The following is an 18,913-nucleotide window of genomic DNA, read 5'->3' as shown; positions in this document are numbered from 1 at the left end:
AAGGTCCATTTGAAGACTTGTCAGACTGTGGTGTTACCTGCTTAACCAAACAAGGACTGAACAGAGACTGGAGTACTCCTCTAATAGCTCCTCATCACAGCTCTTCACAGTCATCATTTGCAAAACTTAATGAATAGGTTAATAAAATAGAATAGTTTAATTATGTTTTACTTCCCAGATTGTTAATGGTGCCAGAGTAGCTCAATTGAATAATGCAGTTTCTGTTATTAATTATCAGTAAGTGAACTTGTTTAAATGATATTTTATAGCCTCTTGATAAAATTACAGCTAGAGGCAGTGTGGTGATAGACAGACAAAGGCCATGGACAAATGATCATAAACTGTTAGCTTGTTTCCAAAGGGTTTTATGTTAATCTCTTAGTGCTTAAGTACCCCCCCAATTAACATATCAGGAGGAGCTGCCTTCCAGCAAGGCTTGCAAATTGAAGTGCTCAGATAAAAAAAGAAAAAAGCCATTCAGATGAAAACCAGAGGAACGGCAGGCTATCACACTGAAGTGTACAGGAATTTTTACGTGCACAAATGTGTGTGTGTGTGTGTGTGTGTGTGTGTGTGTGTGTGTGTGTGTGTGTGTGTGTGTATGATCAAGGAGGTACAACGATTTCATTATCTCTCATGGGCTGTGACACGAGATGTCTCATTCAGGGTCCTTTGCCTTTGTCTGGCACTAAAGCGGTCCACTAACAGGCAGATGAATGGCTCTCATCGTCGGCACCATCTGATGAAGGAACACGCTTGCATATCAGCCCCACTGGCTTGATATGCAAATGTGGCACGCCAAGAGGGCCACAGGGAGATATGTCTCTTTGTTAGGCCTTCACAGCCCTGTGTTTCTTTTATGCTAAACACAATCGTATCCGCTGTGAGAGCACAGGCACCCATCTTGTAAATCAGCCTGCATCTCTGATAGGTTAAACTAACAATGCAGTGTGCTCCTGGAAAGGACACACATTATTAATAGACTAATTGACAGCTTTGGATTTCTTTTCCTTTCTGTGTTTTGTCTAGAGAGATTTCTGTTTTTCAGTTTTATTCATGAAAGAATAAATACATGTCTTAACATATATGTCATACTAGGTGTTTTATGTGTATATTACAATAAATAACCAGTGCACTTGCTTCCTAGCTGCTGTTGAAGGCCATCACATGTCTTGGGAGGATTTCCAGACAATATGGATAAAGAGGATAAAGGCTCTGTCAAAGAACAAAAAAACAAAGATCTGGCATTGTTTCATCTTTCATTTTGTGCATTATGGTCTCTCAGTTTAGCCATTAACAGCATTGTAGAGTTTTGAAGGACTCCCTTGAGTGAAAAACTGACACACCCTCCTTGAATTACCCTTAGTAGCTAAATCCAAGGCCTCTGATACGGCCAACATTTCCCAAATCTCCAGACATCGCAGTCATGAGAGATTCACGTCCCTTCACCCAGAACTCCTCCTTTCTCTTGTGTCCTGTGTCCACAAAGCCATTGTGTTATTGTCCAGATACGGGAATAAAGCACTTCTCCATGTTCTTTTCCCCGTGTAAATACAGTAGAAAAGGTCTGGCCAGACTTTTAAGCTTGATGAACACTTTTGCCTTCAAACTAAATTCCATTGTGTCAGGCCCTATAACTTATTGCACATGATTACAAAGCTACAGATATAATAAATTACACTGATGGACAGAATTATCCTCAGTGCTTCCTGCACTACCCAGTGACGCACACTAGCTTAGTGCCCCTGACAGCAGCTCTCTGATTTAGCACTGGCGAGGAGGCCAAGAGGGAAACAGAAAACATTCAGGCCAGGCATGACACTGGCCCTCAGCCTACTTTAGAAAACGGTCTCCTATTCAGCAGTAACGTGCCACCATTAAAAAACAGAGCAGCATCTCAAATGATAAAATGGTTTGGCATTTTTTCCCCCGTAAGAAGAAAGTTTATAATTTCAGTCATGGAGGGGATTTGTTTGGCACAACAGTCTGTGAAAGGGGAGTGGCTTACACTGACCAGAGCCTGGGTCTCGCGCATTGAACGGATGGGTCTGCTCTTGACATGTCACGGGCAGAGACAAACAGAGTAAAGCCCAGGGAGCTCAGCACTGGCATGGGCCTGACTAATCTATCTCACTGAGAGACAGATTAAATGCAAAGTCCAGTACAACATTCTGCTGCCTCAATCAGGGGACTGACTGCCAGTGCTCTAAATAATAAATGAGGCCTGGTTATTGAGAGACCTGGATATTTTTAAAGAACATAGTCTTTTAAGGCAAGGCTTGTGGGCCAGGCTACGTTTAGACCAGTAAGAGAGCTACCTATCACAATCACTGTTTGTTTGGTTGTTTTTAGTTTTTTGCTGCTTGAGCTGTGGATGGCTTTATTGTTGTTCAGAAGCGGCTGCTGCTGGTTCTGTACTAGATGCAAAAAACCCAACCCAGCCCAGCCCTGAGCGCTGACATGTAGTTCTCTCTTTGAGGAAGACTGTCTAGTGTGCCAGTTTCAAAACGTTTTGAAAGTTGGATGACATTGGATTTACATTTTTTGATGGCAGAACTTTTGTAGAATTTGAGATTCTCCTTAAAATGTTCACTTGAGAGTAGAATTAATTAATTCTGTCTTGTTTTTTTGAGAAAGGAGAGAGATGGTGAAGGAGAAGAGAGACGACAGGCGACTACAATTAGTCCAGAGTCCAGGAATGTGGTTACATTTGCAGTAATGCAGGTGCTTGCACTTAGTCTTCCATTTCACTCTGTCATAGTAGACTGAAAATCTTTCCACACCCATATTTTAAGTCTGACTCACATCGGTATTATTACTTACATTGACAAAATATTTCTTGTATTACAACATGTTATTTACCTTTCAAAATGCCTTAGGGCATTAATTGCTTTATTGTAAGGAGGCAAGGTTAAAAAAGCATTTCATAATGTAACGTTTCTCTTTCCTCTTAAAAAGAGGAGAGTTCCTATTTAGCTGTGGTTGGAAAAAGGAAATTGGGTTTAAATGTCTCTGTGTCATTAGTTCAGCACAGGGTCACAGCTGGGCCTCTCTAAGTATAATTGTGCTGCTTGATTTATCTCTAAAGGAGCCAAAATGCCTATAAATCTCCTAACAGATCTTTGTTGTAGGATTCTCTCACTGATAAATAACCCAATGCAAAATAAATGCCCTGTGAATAGATATGAATTATTCATTTTGATAGGCCCTTAAATGTGTATATTGTGTTAAGAAAAGTCAAGGTGTTGCTTTCTTATCTCCAGTTTCGCTGATGATAGAGAATGTGAGGTTGGCTGCTTTCTCTGAGTAGCAATAAACTTTATTTCTACCTTAGCCATCAACTAGAGGCTCCACACATAAATAGGCTTTATGTAAATCTGTCAGCACCAAGTCTGTGCTGGGGCTCCTGTGTAGATATTGGCCTGTCTGGAAGTTTATGACAAAGTTTAAAATCATTCATTAAACTGACCTGCCGGTAAATCCACTTACTGGAAAATTGCCCCTGCTCTTCTATTTGGTTTGTAGATGTGATCACGAGTCCATTTTTAACTTAATTAATTGGCCGTTTCTGTTGACAAGAAATTTATGCCGTAATAATTTGCTGGAAATAGATGCAGAGCATTGGAAATGAGATATCCATCATAGCCTTGTGTTCCAGCAGCTGCAGCACAGCTAATATGAAAGTATTTCAGCCACCGACGACCCTGCTGTTTGTGCAGTCAAGATTATATATACCCACGATCCATTGCCTGCCTGAGAGGTGCTCATGGAGGTCTATGATAACAAAGAGTTTGTGATTTATGGCCTGCTGTGAAAGCAGAACTTGATGAGATTAAACAATTTCATAGCACAAGTGTTTCTCAGACCCCTGATTTGTAGTAGTGAGGTGATGGTAAATCAGGTTTATATATCTGAAAGCCTGCTCAGCAAAGGAGTGCAATTACTGTTTAAGACAGCTACTTTTTATTTAATTTTTATCTGGGGTTTGTCTCCTTTATTCTCTTGGCTGTCAGGGAGGTGCTCACCTTCATAAGTCCTTCTGGCTGGGAGGGGAGGCTGCTGGGAGGAGAGGAGGCCCTCCTATCTCTCCCTTCCAGCCCCGTACACTGTAGCAGCCCCAGCAGCATCACACGGCTCCAGCCCAGCACTGCACCCATAGGAGCCACTCATGTTCCTCCTGGCTTTTTCTCCCCCTATTGTTCGCCATGTTGTCTGGTGTGAGTAAGAACAGTATGGCGAGTGTGTTATTACTCACGCTCATAAAAACTGACAGCCTGTAATCCTACAGCTCGCCCGTCCAAAGAATGTCCAATATCTGCGAGTTGGTGAGTCATTTCTAAGTAGTCGGAAACAGTCTGAACTACTTGTTTTACAATCATGAAAAACAAATACATTTTACATTTGTTATAGGTGGTGTGTGGATCTAGTGCTAAGTTGTTGGGTTTTTTTTTTTTTCATTTTAGCCATGAACAGTTTCAAGGAAAAAAATAAGACCCTTTAAAATTAAAAAATAATGCTTCATTCCTTGGCTGTAATTGTCTAATTCTTAGCTTTTTATTGTCTGAAATCACTGTTTTTAAAGCGAAGCAGTTTGAGTTATCAAGTTTCTCTTGTGTGTATGATATGCAATATTATAATTCATATTCATTTGTTGTTAGATAAAACAACAGAGAGCAGAGATCAAGCAAGTAACTAATGAGCATATTTTTATAACCTGTGTGTGTGTGTATGTGTGTGTGTGTGTGTGTGTGTGTGTGAGAGAGAGAGAGAGAGTGAGTATGCCTTTGTGTCTGTATACGTGCATGTGCAAACGTGCCTGTACGTGCCTGCTTATGTGCGTATCACCCCATATCTCCCCTGCAAACATCAAGAGATCTCATTATTTAGACACGTCTCGTTTTTGTTTCTTCTCCTGTACACCCGGAGTCAAAATTAGTTTTCATCCCGTGTGTGATCTCTGCTGACTCCGGCATGCGGAAAGTAAGGAAAATGGCACTCTTCCCATCAGGGCTGAGTCAAACACGCACTTCACAGAGCCCCACTCACAGCTAAGCATTGCTAAGTAACCTTCACATTTCACTCGTGTGAAGAGCTAATTTCCTTTAAGTTCACATGTCACTTTCTGTGCCTGGGCTTTGTGGCTCGTCTTCTGATGTCTCCGAGCATCTAATTGCGTAGGAAACATCCCAGACAACCCGGTGTGACAGTCCCGCTCACAGAATCTTCAATTATTTAACATCCTGCATACTTGAAAACATTCCTGACATTAGATACAGCTCCTAACCGGAACAGAAAGAGCATGGTGTGTCACCCTTTTATGGGTGTGTATAAAATAGGAAGAGGACAGGAGAGAGACGCTGGAGCAGTTGGAAATGGAAGAGGTTAAAGAATGAATTGCTCAATTTTTTTTTAAATTTGGAAATTCAGTATTCAGCAGTATAATAATAACCTTTCTGAACCCTTGGATAGTTTCAGGTAGATCTATTTTTTTGCATGCCCGTCATGTGCAAACTCTCTTGGTTTAGTTTAATGACATATGTTAGTCTTTGTGTGATGCATATCTGATGTAGACGAGCTTAATGTACCTTTACGTTCTGCTGACACTTTAGCCCTTAGGGAGGGCTGCTATCATGCTTATATCAGCGATCTACATTTCCACAGAGTGAAAGAGCTGTGAATATGTAACAGTGATTGTTAGAGCTAAAACTTAACCCAAAGGACGAATCAAACCTGGCCACCGGCAAGCCTCCATGGCTCTGATTAAAGGGTTAAAGGTGTCTCAGCATTCCATTTCTAACAATCCTAGAAGTAACATAAATGAATAACAGTGTTAAACTGCACTCAGCATGGGATGAACTGGAAAGCCCCCCGAGCCTGGACGTTTTGGTGCTTTTCTTGCAGCAGCACGGGTGCTGTTTAAATGACCAGGGCTGAACTCAGAGAAGCACTCCGCGATAAAAGGTCAGCTGGCTCTTTAAAATTCAACCCTTAAAAAGCAAGTTAAGTGTGGCGCTTGTTGATATGGGCGATTAACTTCCTTTTTCGCCCAACCTTTGCTTGTGTAACACAGGGACATACACAGCAGCGCGGCTCTGGAAAGCACCCGGGCCGTTTGGCTTCATGCTCCAGGCAAAACTGTTTCGCTTGTGATCACTGATCATATGATCCATTTGCCGAGCACAAGCTCATTGAAGTAGAACTGGTAAATCATTAAATACATGCTCGCCGCCAGTCACGCTGGGCTCCCACTACAGAGCACTCTCTTAGTCGTGAAAGTGTGGGCACCATTACATCCAGCCACCCCCACCCCCCCCATTACCTAAGAAAAGAGAATTAATACTGCTTTATATACAAAACAGTAATTTAAAATGCATTACTGCTGCCTGACTCAGATTCCATTATAAAGGTTACAAACATTATACTGGCATCTTGAAAGTATCCTTCAGTGGTGGGAGCGTCTTGCTTTGGCCCATTTTCTCCTCACAGTACACGATCGAGACCACACCTTTACCATCTCCTCCTCACAGAACATGATGTGGATTTTTGAAGATGGTAAACTCCGGATGTCCGGATAACACGGTGCACTGATTATGATTTTGTGAATTGTCATTATGTTGCTTTTTGTTCAGAATTGAAAACTTTGCATTATTTTAGGTCCATTATTTTTCCATTATTTTTGTTCACTATGATAGTTTATTTGTGTTTCTAGCTAAGAATTTCGTTTTTAGGGTACACATTTTATTGAAAATAGCTGTCAAACAAACATTTGGTGTTGACTCAAATTCTCATATAAGTTTGCTTTTCTCTGATCTTCAGATCATCAGAGAACACTGCAAGCGTTACAAGAAAGACAAGGAAAGTTTCATACCCACAGAAAAAAAAATTTTTGATAACGGCCCAAAGAGAAAACATATCAAAAGACATTTTTCTACATGTCTTTTGCAAGCACAAAAAGCCGAAATGGTGTCAAGAGAAAACAAAACAAAAAGCTTGTTTCTTCTAACAATTGCTCTAAGCTACAAAATCTCCTTGAATCCCCAGACTCCCCTTACTGTCGAGTTTCCACTCTCCCTCTCGATCTCCTTCGCTCCCTCTTTCTCTCTCTCTCTCTCTCTCCCTCTTAAAGGGAAACCAGGCCCTTCTGTAGGGCCTGATAGGTTGTAGTCTGATGCTTAGCAACAACATTCCTGCGCCTTAAGTAGCAGTAAGCCCCTGGCTGAACTCTTTGAAGTGCCTGTCAGGCCACATTTATTTCGTTTTAGCACTTTGTCTACTTGTCCAGATGTATAAGGAGATAAAAAGTACTGGTGTTTACAATGATCTCTCTCTCTCTCTCTCTCTCTCTCTCTCTCTCTCACTCACACACACACACACACACATATACACTTTTTCTTTCTTTCATTTTCTGTGCTGCTGATTAGATTGTGGCCCTGATCAGTTGTGCAAGGTTGAGTTAAGCTAAGATGAGTGAGGAGGTTGTGCTAGGCTCTTTACGCCAGCACGTCCAGCTCAAGGGGGGGGGGGGGGGGGGGGGTGGGGGGCTCTCTAGATTTGGGTTGTTTTTATATATATATATATATTATAAAGCTCCACAAAATGGACCACTACATCTCTGTTCCCCTTTTCACCTTCTATGCCTGAAGTAAAGGATTGTTTGGAGATGATAATCATGAATGACTCTGGATTTAGCAGCATTTACTGTATTTGTGTTGGGAAAAGAACAGAAGGCAGGAGAGAGCATGAGTGTGATGTATAATCCAGCGAAAGAGTCATATTTCACTGTGACATTTTCAGCAAGGAGTCCTGCCTCTGATAGCAAGGCCCCCGGTGGGATGAAGGCTGCTGGGCCTTTCTCTGTTAATGCCATTATTAGAGATTTCTTCTCTCCCCAGCTTGTACATTTCTGCTGCATTATCATAAACTGCAGTGATTACTCAGTGTATAAAGACAATAATGATGTGAGCAGGCAGCATATGCCCAGGACCTGGAGAATGAACGTTGAGTCTGCCGAGTGGCCATGGAAACACACTTATATACTTAACACTGCAGCGCCCCCATCTGACCAGAGCAGGTACCACCACCAACAGCTATCCTGTTCTCTCTAGTGGGGGACGGGGGGAGTGGGTGTGGGGGCATAAGCAACAGGAAAATCAGATATATTAGCTGCACAGAGTAATGTCAGAACATGAATGTGGCATTATGTGCTTTAAAAAAAAAAAGAGAGAGGCAGAAAATAATTCTCCAGTTGATGAAATACTCTGCTGTTTTCAGGAACTGTGGGGATTACGTCAGTAAAGCGGATGAGTGTCTGGCTCACTGGTGCATAGTTCTGTATCAGAAGCAGCATCATGCCGTTTGCCGTGCTCCTTCCGAAGTGGCTGAAACACGGGGTCTGTGTCTCACTCAGAGCTCCTCGCTCGGCTTGATGGAGCTTCACTTGAACATAGACATGAGAGAGATGAGTGAATAGGAAGGTTCTGGCCACAGAGTTAGATATGCAGTCATGTTCATCCACACCTGTCATGTGCAGCATCTGGTGGGTCTCCCAGAAGACCTTGCTGGCTCTTCAGCAGAGCAGGAGGGCTCTCACTGACAAGAGTCCATCAGAATCCAGCTTGCTCATATATCCTTTTATTCTTATCAAGGCTCTTGTAACACATTTCTCTTTGGGATCAGACCATACAATTCACACAGTGTTTTGTGACCTCCTTCCCTGAATTCACACTGTTATCAATCTTTAAGAAATGAAAGATCAAAACACAAGACTTGTAATTAGTTATGTAAAGAGAGATGCATATATTTTAAAAGCAAATAAAGACAAATGGCTATATGAAAGAAGAATCTCTTAAGTGCCTCTTTGTGTGTCTGTGCGTCTGTGTGTGCGCGCGCGCGTGGTCTTAGCCCCTGAAATGAATGAACTCCTCAGGCCTGGAGCGACCCCTTGGCTTGTGATTATGTTTGTGTAAAATCTTAAGGGTGCTGATCAAAGCAGGGCCGTTGTCCGCATGCCCTTTAAGAAGCTACAAAAAAAAGAGGGCCTGATAACAGCTGGCATTCAAATTGAGTTTTTCTTTAACTTTGTTTCACAGGGATCCCCATTATGAGGCAGGCCTCCTTTCTCATCGCGAGGATGGCTCACTGAATAAAGAGAAAGAGAGGAGGGGAGGGGAGGAAATGGGAGGTAGGGCTCTGATTAATCTTCTTCGAGGGTGGGGGTGTTTGATCAGTGGACTTGGCTGGGGAGTGGGGGGAGATAGTTCAGGGCGTGGGGTGGCGGACTATCTCTGATGTTGACAGCGGGCGACTTTTGCGCACGGTGTGTGATTGACATGCCTGGCCGCTGTGCTGGGGGGTGGGTGTGCTGTGTCCAGTGAGGCAGAGCCAGCCCCTGCCTGTGGGTGGTGGTGTTAATAATGTGGCAACTGGGAAGATTAATTGTAGACAAGCAGCAGGATTACGATGGGCTCTGTGGTGGGGAGAGGGCCGTTTGGTGGGGAAGGCCTCTGATCTGTCAGGCCCAGAGGAAATTAGTCAGGGCAGACTGAAGCTGACTCTCAAATCACTGCTTTAGGATATTAAAGCCAAATGGCTGGAGGAGATTGAAACTGGTAACAAGGAAACTGCTGACATGCTGAAATGCCAACATGGCTACCTCACACCATCAGCCTCCTGCAAGTGTGGTGATAATTAATGATAGAATGCAGGAAGTGATCATGCCTAAATTAAGAAATAATGATTAGGAAATGAATTTGCTCTCTGCCTTTCCTAAGGATTATTGTCCAAGCACATTTTCTGGTGTACTCAACAAGCACAATCTTATAGGAATTTGTGTGTTTCAGGATGCTGTTTGTCCCAGAAAAGCAGTTCATTTCGCAATGTCCAGTTTTTGCGTTTTCGAGGCTGTTTTGTAGTAAAATGGTGACTGGTAGATGGAATAGGTAGGTATATTTGTAGCTCATCCTGCTCTTCTCGTGTTACTGAGAAGCTAAGGAGGGCGTTTTAGGCCTTGGAAACACTAAGGGGAATAAGGCAAGGAAAAGTGGTCTAGAGTGAACACGCTGAGGCTCTGGACGCGTCACCCAGCTCCTCTGCTGCAGCCCCAGTCCCATAAAGCCATCTTTGTGCTCATGTTTGTTTGTTTAGGGAGGCTGTCTGAGTCGAGTGAGTGAGAGATGAGTTTACTTAAACACAGAGCTGGGCTTCGGGGAGAAGGCATTTCACGCCACCTGTTGGTATGTCAGCACACAGCAGAGTGTGGGTGGGAAGTGGGTGTTCACGAGAGTGAGCGACAGGCTGACCCGGGGCCGACCCGAAGGGTGGGTCATGACGGGGGGGAGCTGTGGCCTTCCCCTGGTCCGCTCTTAAGCAGGCAGGGGACCGCTAATCAAAGCCAGGGTCCCCATTCACCTCCTCTCTCCTCTCCGCTCATGCAAGCTAATGAAAGCTGCCCTGTACTGTGATAAAAGGGGAGTGCTGCTTGCTGCATTAGCTTTCCACCACACTGATAAAATTTATGACACTTGGACAATCAGTCATGGCAATGAAATCTTTCTCCCTTACCCCCTCCTCGCCTTGCCTTTCTTTCTGCCTGACTCTTTGTCTTGCGCTCTCTCTCTCTCTCTCTCTCTCTCTCTCTCTCTTTCTCTCTCTCTCTCACACACTCTCTCTCAATCAGTCTCAGTCTCCCTTTCATGTCATCAATCTGGCTGAATGCTCCTGATTGGTGGTGACAAATGAGTACTTTTCATTTAAGACTCAATTAGGATCAGTGCATTCATTGCTTAGAAATCAATAATGTACATTTCTCCTGTCTTTCCAACATAATAAATCTTCTCTGAGTGCATTACAAAGTCGCGCAGGTGCTTGGCTGAGCACTTCATCAACACTCTGAGTTAATGTGTACTGCATTTGTCCGACTTGCTCTTTTGTAGGATCCCACTGACCACAGATCAGAAGTCACCTCCTCACCTTATAGCCCTCTACCAAAGGGATCCAAGGAAGGCAGTAATCACAAAGGTAACTTAGCACCACCAAAGATAAATGTAAATATGAGCTATGTACTTGAAATTCATGAACTTTTCATCGGTAGCTTTGGTGCAGTTTTGCACGCTGTTTATGACATAGCTTACTCCATGCTCTTTTATCTGCACTAAACATTTCACCATGATTCTGTATTGCTGTGCATGCATCTGCACAGAAGAGCTTTTCTGATGCAAGTTCTGCTGTTTATTTAGGTTGCATAGGTTTCTTAACATGTGCACAATTCTACCAGAATTCTGATCTAAGAAAAGTCAGTACTGAGCCCACTTGTCCCATGTCTGTTGGGAAAACAAAGAGCAGTTAACATATTTCTATGTCAGTATATATCAGTGTGTTAGTCAACACACTTGAAATACACACACACACGGACATGTATACAAATACGAAGAAGATTCCAGGTGAGTAACTGCAGTTTACTATAGTAAGAGATGAAGAGATATTCAGATTTGCAGGGAACTACAATTCCCTAGAGATACATTTTCTAGAGAAAATTTCTAGAGAAACAGGTCCTTCATCAGCTGTGCAAGGAAGGTGCTTCTGAATTAGTAGGTGGATGAACATGTTTATATATGAAAAAGCTGATGTTTAAATCATAACATTCATTCCATGGGGTTCTAAAGTCAGTTGTAAAGTTCCAGAGATCAGTTCTTTTTGTTTGAGTTTCCTAATTTCATTCCTACCATGAAAAAACTGGCAATGCAAACAGATATGTCATTAATTCAGTGTCCATTCATATTGAAATGACATGACGCTAGAGGCAACAAAGTATATTGTCTCCTGTATTACTTTGTTAAATTACCAAGTGAAGGCTTGCTGATTGGTTTGTTGAATACATTCAAATCATCAGAATTAAGGATTTGTTGTTTCCACTGGCAAGGCATTTTAATACTAATAGACACTGCATTAATGGCATCTGTTTGCATTGCCAGTTGTTGCTATGGCAGCAGTAAAATTAGGAAACTCAAAGAACTGATCTATACTCTTGGAACTTTAGAAACCCATGGAATGAATGCTAAGAAGCGGTTTTCTGGTGCAGCTGAAGAAGGACCTCCGTCCAAAACGTCCTGTTTCTCTGGAAACCGAGTGTATTTCAGTATACCTCCCAATATCTCTATGTCTTCTGATTTTATATATATATATATATATATATATATATATATATATATATATATATTACACATGAACATTTTACACGTGTTCTCCATCTATATAGTTTAATTAATTTTTCAATACTAGTATTAAGATACATACACAACCTTATGCCACCATACACAACATGCACAATCCGTTAATAGAGATATGGATTTCTATACTATTGATTATCGCTTCCCAGGAAAGCTGCCTTCCTTCTAGGTTACAGGGAGAAACCTCACAAAACCTTCATAGCTGAATCAAGTATAATACTCGTCCAACTCCAGATGTGATTTCTGCTATGCCAGAATTGGTTCAGGAGCATGATATTCACCTCCATCACACTGCACAAACACATACAGCACGTCCTATCGGCTTGAAAAGGTCCTGAAATGTCCTCACCAATGGCCAGATTATTCTCAGCCGCTGGTGAGAAATCCCCAAGCCGGAGGTTAACATGGCGAAGGTGGGCCATGCTCGCTGTGGGACAGCGGTGAAGATGGGTGAGCTGCTTTTGACGGGCTGGACTCCGGAAGAGGAGAGCTGTTTTGTGCTGGAGACATTCATCACCCAGCTCTTGTGTTGGAGGGGAGCGTAGCACACTGGGTTTCAGCGCAGCGGCCACAGCCGATGCCGTCGCTGCGTGCGAGGTCAGCGGGGAGCCTCTCTGCCCCCCACCAAGGACAGATCTATTTCACAAAGGCTGACCCGCTACCTCTCAAGTGATGTAGAGGAAAGCTCGGCGCTTTGTCAAAATCATGTTGCTTGAGAATAGTCCATTAAAAGGTGAGCGGAGCTGACATATGAAATATTTTTTCTCCCTCTTAGATTTCGGCTCTCTGACACCCTCCATTCGTTATTTTTACGATACTGTACTGCAGCGTTAGATAACACAAGCCCTCATCTTTGTCCTTCGCCGCCTTTTATTCCTGTGCTGTTATCACACCATTTTTATTTATCTTGACTTATTACCTATTCTATTTGCTTAATGCATCAGGTCCAGCACAGTAACTCTTTATTTGAACTCACCTTTGGCTGTGTCATGAAAAACCTTTAATAGAATAGCCATGACACTAAAAGATGCAGTTCACCTCCAGGACTGTGTCGGGAGAAAGCGAGCTATTTGTATGCATTGGCAATAATTCACTGGCTACTTGTGAATCATCACATGATGCAATTATGTGGTTATTTATCGGGTTCATCCATATAAGAGTGAATGGAAATAGTGTGCATGCTTTACTCAGAGAAGTGCGCCCGGCCTGTCAGGCGTGCTGTATGTTAGATGCCGCATTGCACTGGCCGGCAGAATTAGCGGCATGTCTGACAGCAGGCTGTCTCGAACAGAGAGCCTTTCTACCGTTTCTCAATATCGCTACAATTAATGTCACCTGCACCAAGGCCCCAGAGCCAAGGTGCCATGGGTAATCACGGCAGGCAGGCGCTCTCTGGAGGGTGAGAGAGAGACTGGCTGCCTGCTGGCCTGGCTGACACTCAGTGAAGGGGACTGCAGGAAGTCTTGGCTTTGGGATATGAGACCCTTGTCTTTTGCGTGTGGGTAGAGGCGACGAGAGGACGCGTGGCGAGCGGACAGGAGAAGCTCGGAGGAGGCTGCAGGAGGACGCTGCTGAGGGAGGCAGAGACAGAGAGGCCACGTGGCAGGACATGCATGACACAGAGAGGGATGGCAGGGGCTAGAGTCTGGGAGCGTGGCCGCAGGAAGCGATGCTGCTGTCAGCTCCAACCAGCTTTAAAACAGCTCGTCTCCATAGCCCAGCCCGAAGTTTCTCTCCAGAGCCAGCCATCTTCTTAAACACCCTGCTTCTAAGCCAAATGCCAGAGCCAGAGCTGTCATAGAACATCTATTTAGCAATAGGTGCAAATTAATACTTAATACACTGTAGACATATGGCTCTAAACTGTGAAGAACCTTTACATTTTAATGTTGCATGTTATAGTTACAATGAGAGTTAAAATAGATTATATATCTACTCTAATTCTTCAGAAATAATTTAAGAAGAAAATATACAACTTCCCATATACATTTTTGGACACTTTAAGGCAGAACCCTCACCATTAAAGATATCCGACGGTCATTTTTTTTCTCCTTAAGTTAACCAGAGACTATTTAACAGGAAGGGTGAAACCGTACTCCCACATATATCAACTGCAATGCATTTAAATACTGTTATTTTGGGCCATGTTCCAGCTGTGTTGCATGTATGTATTTTAAATGGCACACAAATGTTCCTCAATCCCCTCAAGGCAGGAAGCCTTCAAAGGAAAACCCGGACTGAAGACCCCCCAGGGGCCCTGTACTTTTTCTCGCTTCCCGCTTGCTTTCATTATTGTGCAGCTGATTTTCGGCCCTGCAACACGGGGCTTGTAGCAGAAGAGTAAACTGTTTTACAGTCGCAGAGCAACAAATAAACAAACATCTGGGACCGTTCAAAGCACTCCATTAGAGCGTTCCATTTTTTTTGCCAAAAAAGTGAAAATGATGACAAATGGGCTGTCGACGAGGCTGGGAGAGGCCAGATGACAGAGCTGTGGGTGCTAAGCACTGGCTTTTAAAGCTCAGCAGGGCAGGCGGAGATTTACACCTGCTGCTAGTCCCCCTATCCTCCATTAACTTGCATCTGGCGAGCATGCATCACTCATTTACCCAGGCCTGGATCTGCTGTGATGTTATTGAGCTGAAATGCTATGTTTGACAGACCATCACAGACAGAGATATTTATGCCAGAGCCTTTGTGTAATTGAGATGAATCTGCTTGGTGTGGGTAATATGATTGCCTCATAGCAAAGCCTAATGGATATACAATGACTCCTAACTTTGCCTTTGGGAGGATTGCCTGTTAACTAGTACCTCCAAAGTAACTTTTTCTTGTTTTCATAGTTTGCATCTGCTTATGCCTGAGTACGTCTTAATAGATCTCAAAACTAAAATTCCTTGTTCTTATCTTCGGAGGGTTCGCCCATCATCCTCTTTGCTAAATCTCTCTTTGTATTGATGTCATAACCAGAAAGCTGCTCCAAATGAAGACTTAATTTTGGTGTTGCTTATAAAAACTGTGGGATAGTTCAATTCTGGTATTGCTGATAAAAGACTTTGAGAAGTGCAAATTCAGGATTACCCTAACAATCACATTTCTCCCTTGATTGTTATTCATGTTACATTGAGGATACATGTTGGATCTGTCAGCTGAAACACACAAGGATGAGTCATTTGGATTGATCATTCACAATCATAAGTGAGTTAACTGTTAATACATTAAAAAAAAAAAAAGTTTCTCATTTGGATTATTCAATTTGTCTTTCCAGTTTCTCAGATACAGTTAATCAAGTCATGCTAAGTTGATTAACTAGTCATTATAAATGTGGCAAAAGTTAGTGGGCCACTGTAAACTTGAAAAGGAACACAGAAACATTTCAAAGCTGATTTAGATTAAATTTAGCCACCAATGTAATTTCATTCCACCTTAATGAGGAGGAATGCACACAGTTTATAAAACTTTAGTTGTATTCCTGAAATAAATGTTACATTCATGTTTATTTCCTCATATGCTCTGCAATGCTGAAATAAATGTTGCATTCATGTTTATTTCCTCATATGCTCTGCAATGCTGAAATAAATGTTGCATTCATGTTTATTTTCTCATATGCTCTCCAGTGCTGCTGGGACATGTGTTTCCAGTTCAGCACTCTGGATTTAGGTTCTGGAGAGATATTTGCCCTGTGACAGAATTCAGATCCAGAGGCATTTTCCAGTCCACAGACTGACGAGGTGTTTAGGATCCTTTGCTAATGACTGGGTGTTTTTTGCAGCCATTAAAGTGCCCGTGTAAAACACACCTACAATTATGGATGTAGAAAAATAATGAGCTCCTATAAAAAAATAAATAGCCATCATGCTAGTTTATATCGACTTGCAGATTTACACCTCGTGGCTTCTCAGATGCAGTGCCAAAGAAATAATAGATGGAAAGTTATGCGTGCAGAAGAGAAAGGTGCACGGGCTTTGTGATGTGATGCAGTCACATACATCTGCTTTAGATATTCCCAGTGTTCTGCATCTCTGATTAAGTATTTGTAAAAGATTTTGACCCATCTGTGGGAGACACTTGCTTTAAGCCGAGTATTTGACAGGCGTACAGGCCTGTGTGGGAGCTGCCAGTGGCCTTTTCTGGCTCTCTCTTTGTGAAGACAGCTTTTGTTGCTTCGGTCTTAGGGAGATGATATGATATGATTTCTGTCAGGGGGCTCCAGTGGCCCTCCCAGGACCACTCTGGCACAGGAGCATGAATATCCATTAGTCTGGAGATGGAGATTAATGGGAGGGATAGACAAAGAGTCAGGCCACTCCGGCCATTCCTCACCGCCTATCAGAAAGAGGAAAGAAGGAACGAGAAAGGGGGGAGGGAGGGGGAGGGAGGGATTCTTCATCGGATTCTTCAGCGAGGCAGCCAGAGCCCTGTTTATCACTGGAGGCTGGAGCCCACCCCTCTCTCTCTCTCTCTCTCTCTCCCTCCCTCGCTCCCTCCTTCACTCCTGCTCTCTGTCTTGCTCTCTCGCTATCTCTCTCCCTCCTCAGAACACAGATTAAAACAGCAGGACAGACCTAAGTCTCCTGACAGCTTCAACTGCTGAACTCTGCTTTGCCGTCTCTAAACTGCTTTGAGATGGCTTCCCTTTCCTCCGTGTCATTACTCCTATAGAATGCCACTGCATTCGCTGAATAATTCTGTTTGTGCTGGATTTGAGGATGTCATCGACACCATTGTGCATCTCTCCTCCCTCCCCCTCTCATGTGCTCTGCTGTTTGATGTAGTAGAATGAGTCTCTGAAGACCAAGCTGTGAGAGACTCCTCTATGTTCAAAATAGAGGAACTTTTCAAGAGAAGGTGCCACTGTCAAGAAGGCATAGTGTTTATTTTTATTCTGGTTAAGGTATTTGCTTTTACTCTGTGCAGGCGTTTGAATATGAAAGCAGGTGATATTTACTTCTTGAAAGGGCAGTTTAATGGGGCATGTTAAAGTCAGATTAGAGATGCTACATTTGCAACTTGAGCATGTAGGGCAGTATAAAAAAGTCAAAAGAAAATTCCACAACACTGAATTACATGTTTGAGCTTTAAGGCACAGAAGAGTGATTATTAATTGCATTTCCTAAATAAATAAATTAACAGACTAAATATTGCAATATTATAGAATCTACAATTTCCTCCACTATATATCTATTACATCAGCTTAAGATATTTGGTCTTTTTGTCAAAAAGGTACAGTCTGTGGGGCTCTGCGAGCATTTGGGGAATTGTAATGGAGCAAACCTGCCTGGACTTGTGAACCAGCTATTTACACATGCACATGCAGCATACGTGTGTTAAGTGATACCTCATGCAAGACTGAGAAAGTGTCAGCGTGATGGACAAGGACATGAGGTCTTGCCAGTCCCAGTTCCAATAACAGACTTGCCTTACCTAGCTAGGACTTTGGTCTGCTTCCCAGCACTGCTGGCCCATCATACCAGACTGACAGAAAATAGATCTTACAAATGGAAACCCCATGCTCATTTTCTAATCATCTCTGAAAGTGATTGCTAATGCAGTAAAAGCATTATTCATAGAGTTGAGTGATTTGTGATGTGTATTTGGGACATGTGAGATGCAGGCTAGTATTTCCTGTGTGCTTTTTGCCTTGCCAGGAGTTTAGCACAGGTTAGAGTGGCTCTCATACTTTCAAAACCCTGGATTTTATCATTGTAATTTATGAGGAAACAGGCAAGCCAGATGGTTTGGATATTTGTACAGCAGGATCGATGTAGGGTCCTCAGTCTCCCACTTCCCTCATCCCCCCCATCCTGCTTGGGTTGATATGGATGGCTCTACTCATGTCAAGGAGTTCTTCAGTTCACTCCACTGAAGTCCTGGCAGAAGTAGAGCAACCCGTCATCCTGAAGGTGAAACTGATCTGCGCACAATGAACCCTGATTGCGTTCTAATGATCATGTGACAAGGGCCAAAGGAAATGTTTATTAAGATAAATGTTCCTCGCAGGAAGAAGAAAACACGCCAAAAAGTCATAATTCAGAGCCGTTGAAGACAGTTGCTAGAAGTATTTATGATTCATACTTCGGTAAGGTTTTCCTTAAAACATTTGTTTGTGTGAATGTGATTCAATCCACAATTCAGTTACAAATTATAACAATTAATTTTATGAAAGCTTCCATCATTCTATTTTACTTGTGTAATATGTGTTCATTGGGAATATTAATAATCTCGACCCGATGAAAACATTCTGAAAAATGTTTCTCCCAAGTTCCCCTACAATATGCTTCCCTTCTTATATCTGTTACTCATATAGGCCAGATGCACTTGGGAGTGCCTTAAGTATATCTGAGTTATTAGCATAGCATTTTATATTAGTTTTCACTATTTCATGGAGAATTGCTAGCATAGTAGACCCAACATAACCACGTTTTAAAAGGACCACAAGTGGAAGGCTCATTCTATGTCATCCCAAGCAGCACTGACACGTCGCCCTCGTGTGTTCTGCGACCGTCCTCCACTCTCGCTGCCATTCCCCCCCCATTCCCACATAGTCGGTGAGCTGAAGTCATTGTGGTGGAAGGGACAAAGCTCATCTGTCAATTACAGCAAGCTCCATTGGGCTGTTGTCTAAACTGTTCTCTTGCTCAATGGTGAATTCACTGATTTATTGTCACTACCTCAGCTTTCGCTATACA

General features: G+C 42.8%; 1 protein-coding gene across 1 annotated transcript in view; it reads left to right on the top strand.

The window, feature by feature from the left end:
- lrmda (leucine rich melanocyte differentiation associated) overlaps positions 1–18,913 on the top strand; it is a 192,255-nt gene that overhangs the window by 159,103 nt on the left and 14,239 nt on the right. Inside the window, exon 7 of the mRNA XM_027019920.2 lies at positions 10,932–11,016. Coding sequence (XP_026875721.2) covers positions 10,932–11,016 — 85 coding nt within the window. The remainder of the gene's footprint in view (positions 1–10,931; positions 11,017–18,913) is intronic.

The sequence above is a fragment of the Electrophorus electricus genome, chromosome 11 (genome assembly GCF_013358815.1).
Source record: "Electrophorus electricus isolate fEleEle1 chromosome 11, fEleEle1.pri, whole genome shotgun sequence".
Lineage (NCBI taxonomy): Eukaryota > Metazoa > Chordata > Actinopteri > Gymnotiformes > Gymnotidae > Electrophorus > Electrophorus electricus.
The sequence above is the reverse complement of the archived record's forward strand: the minus strand, read 5'-3'. Positions and strand labels throughout refer to the sequence as shown.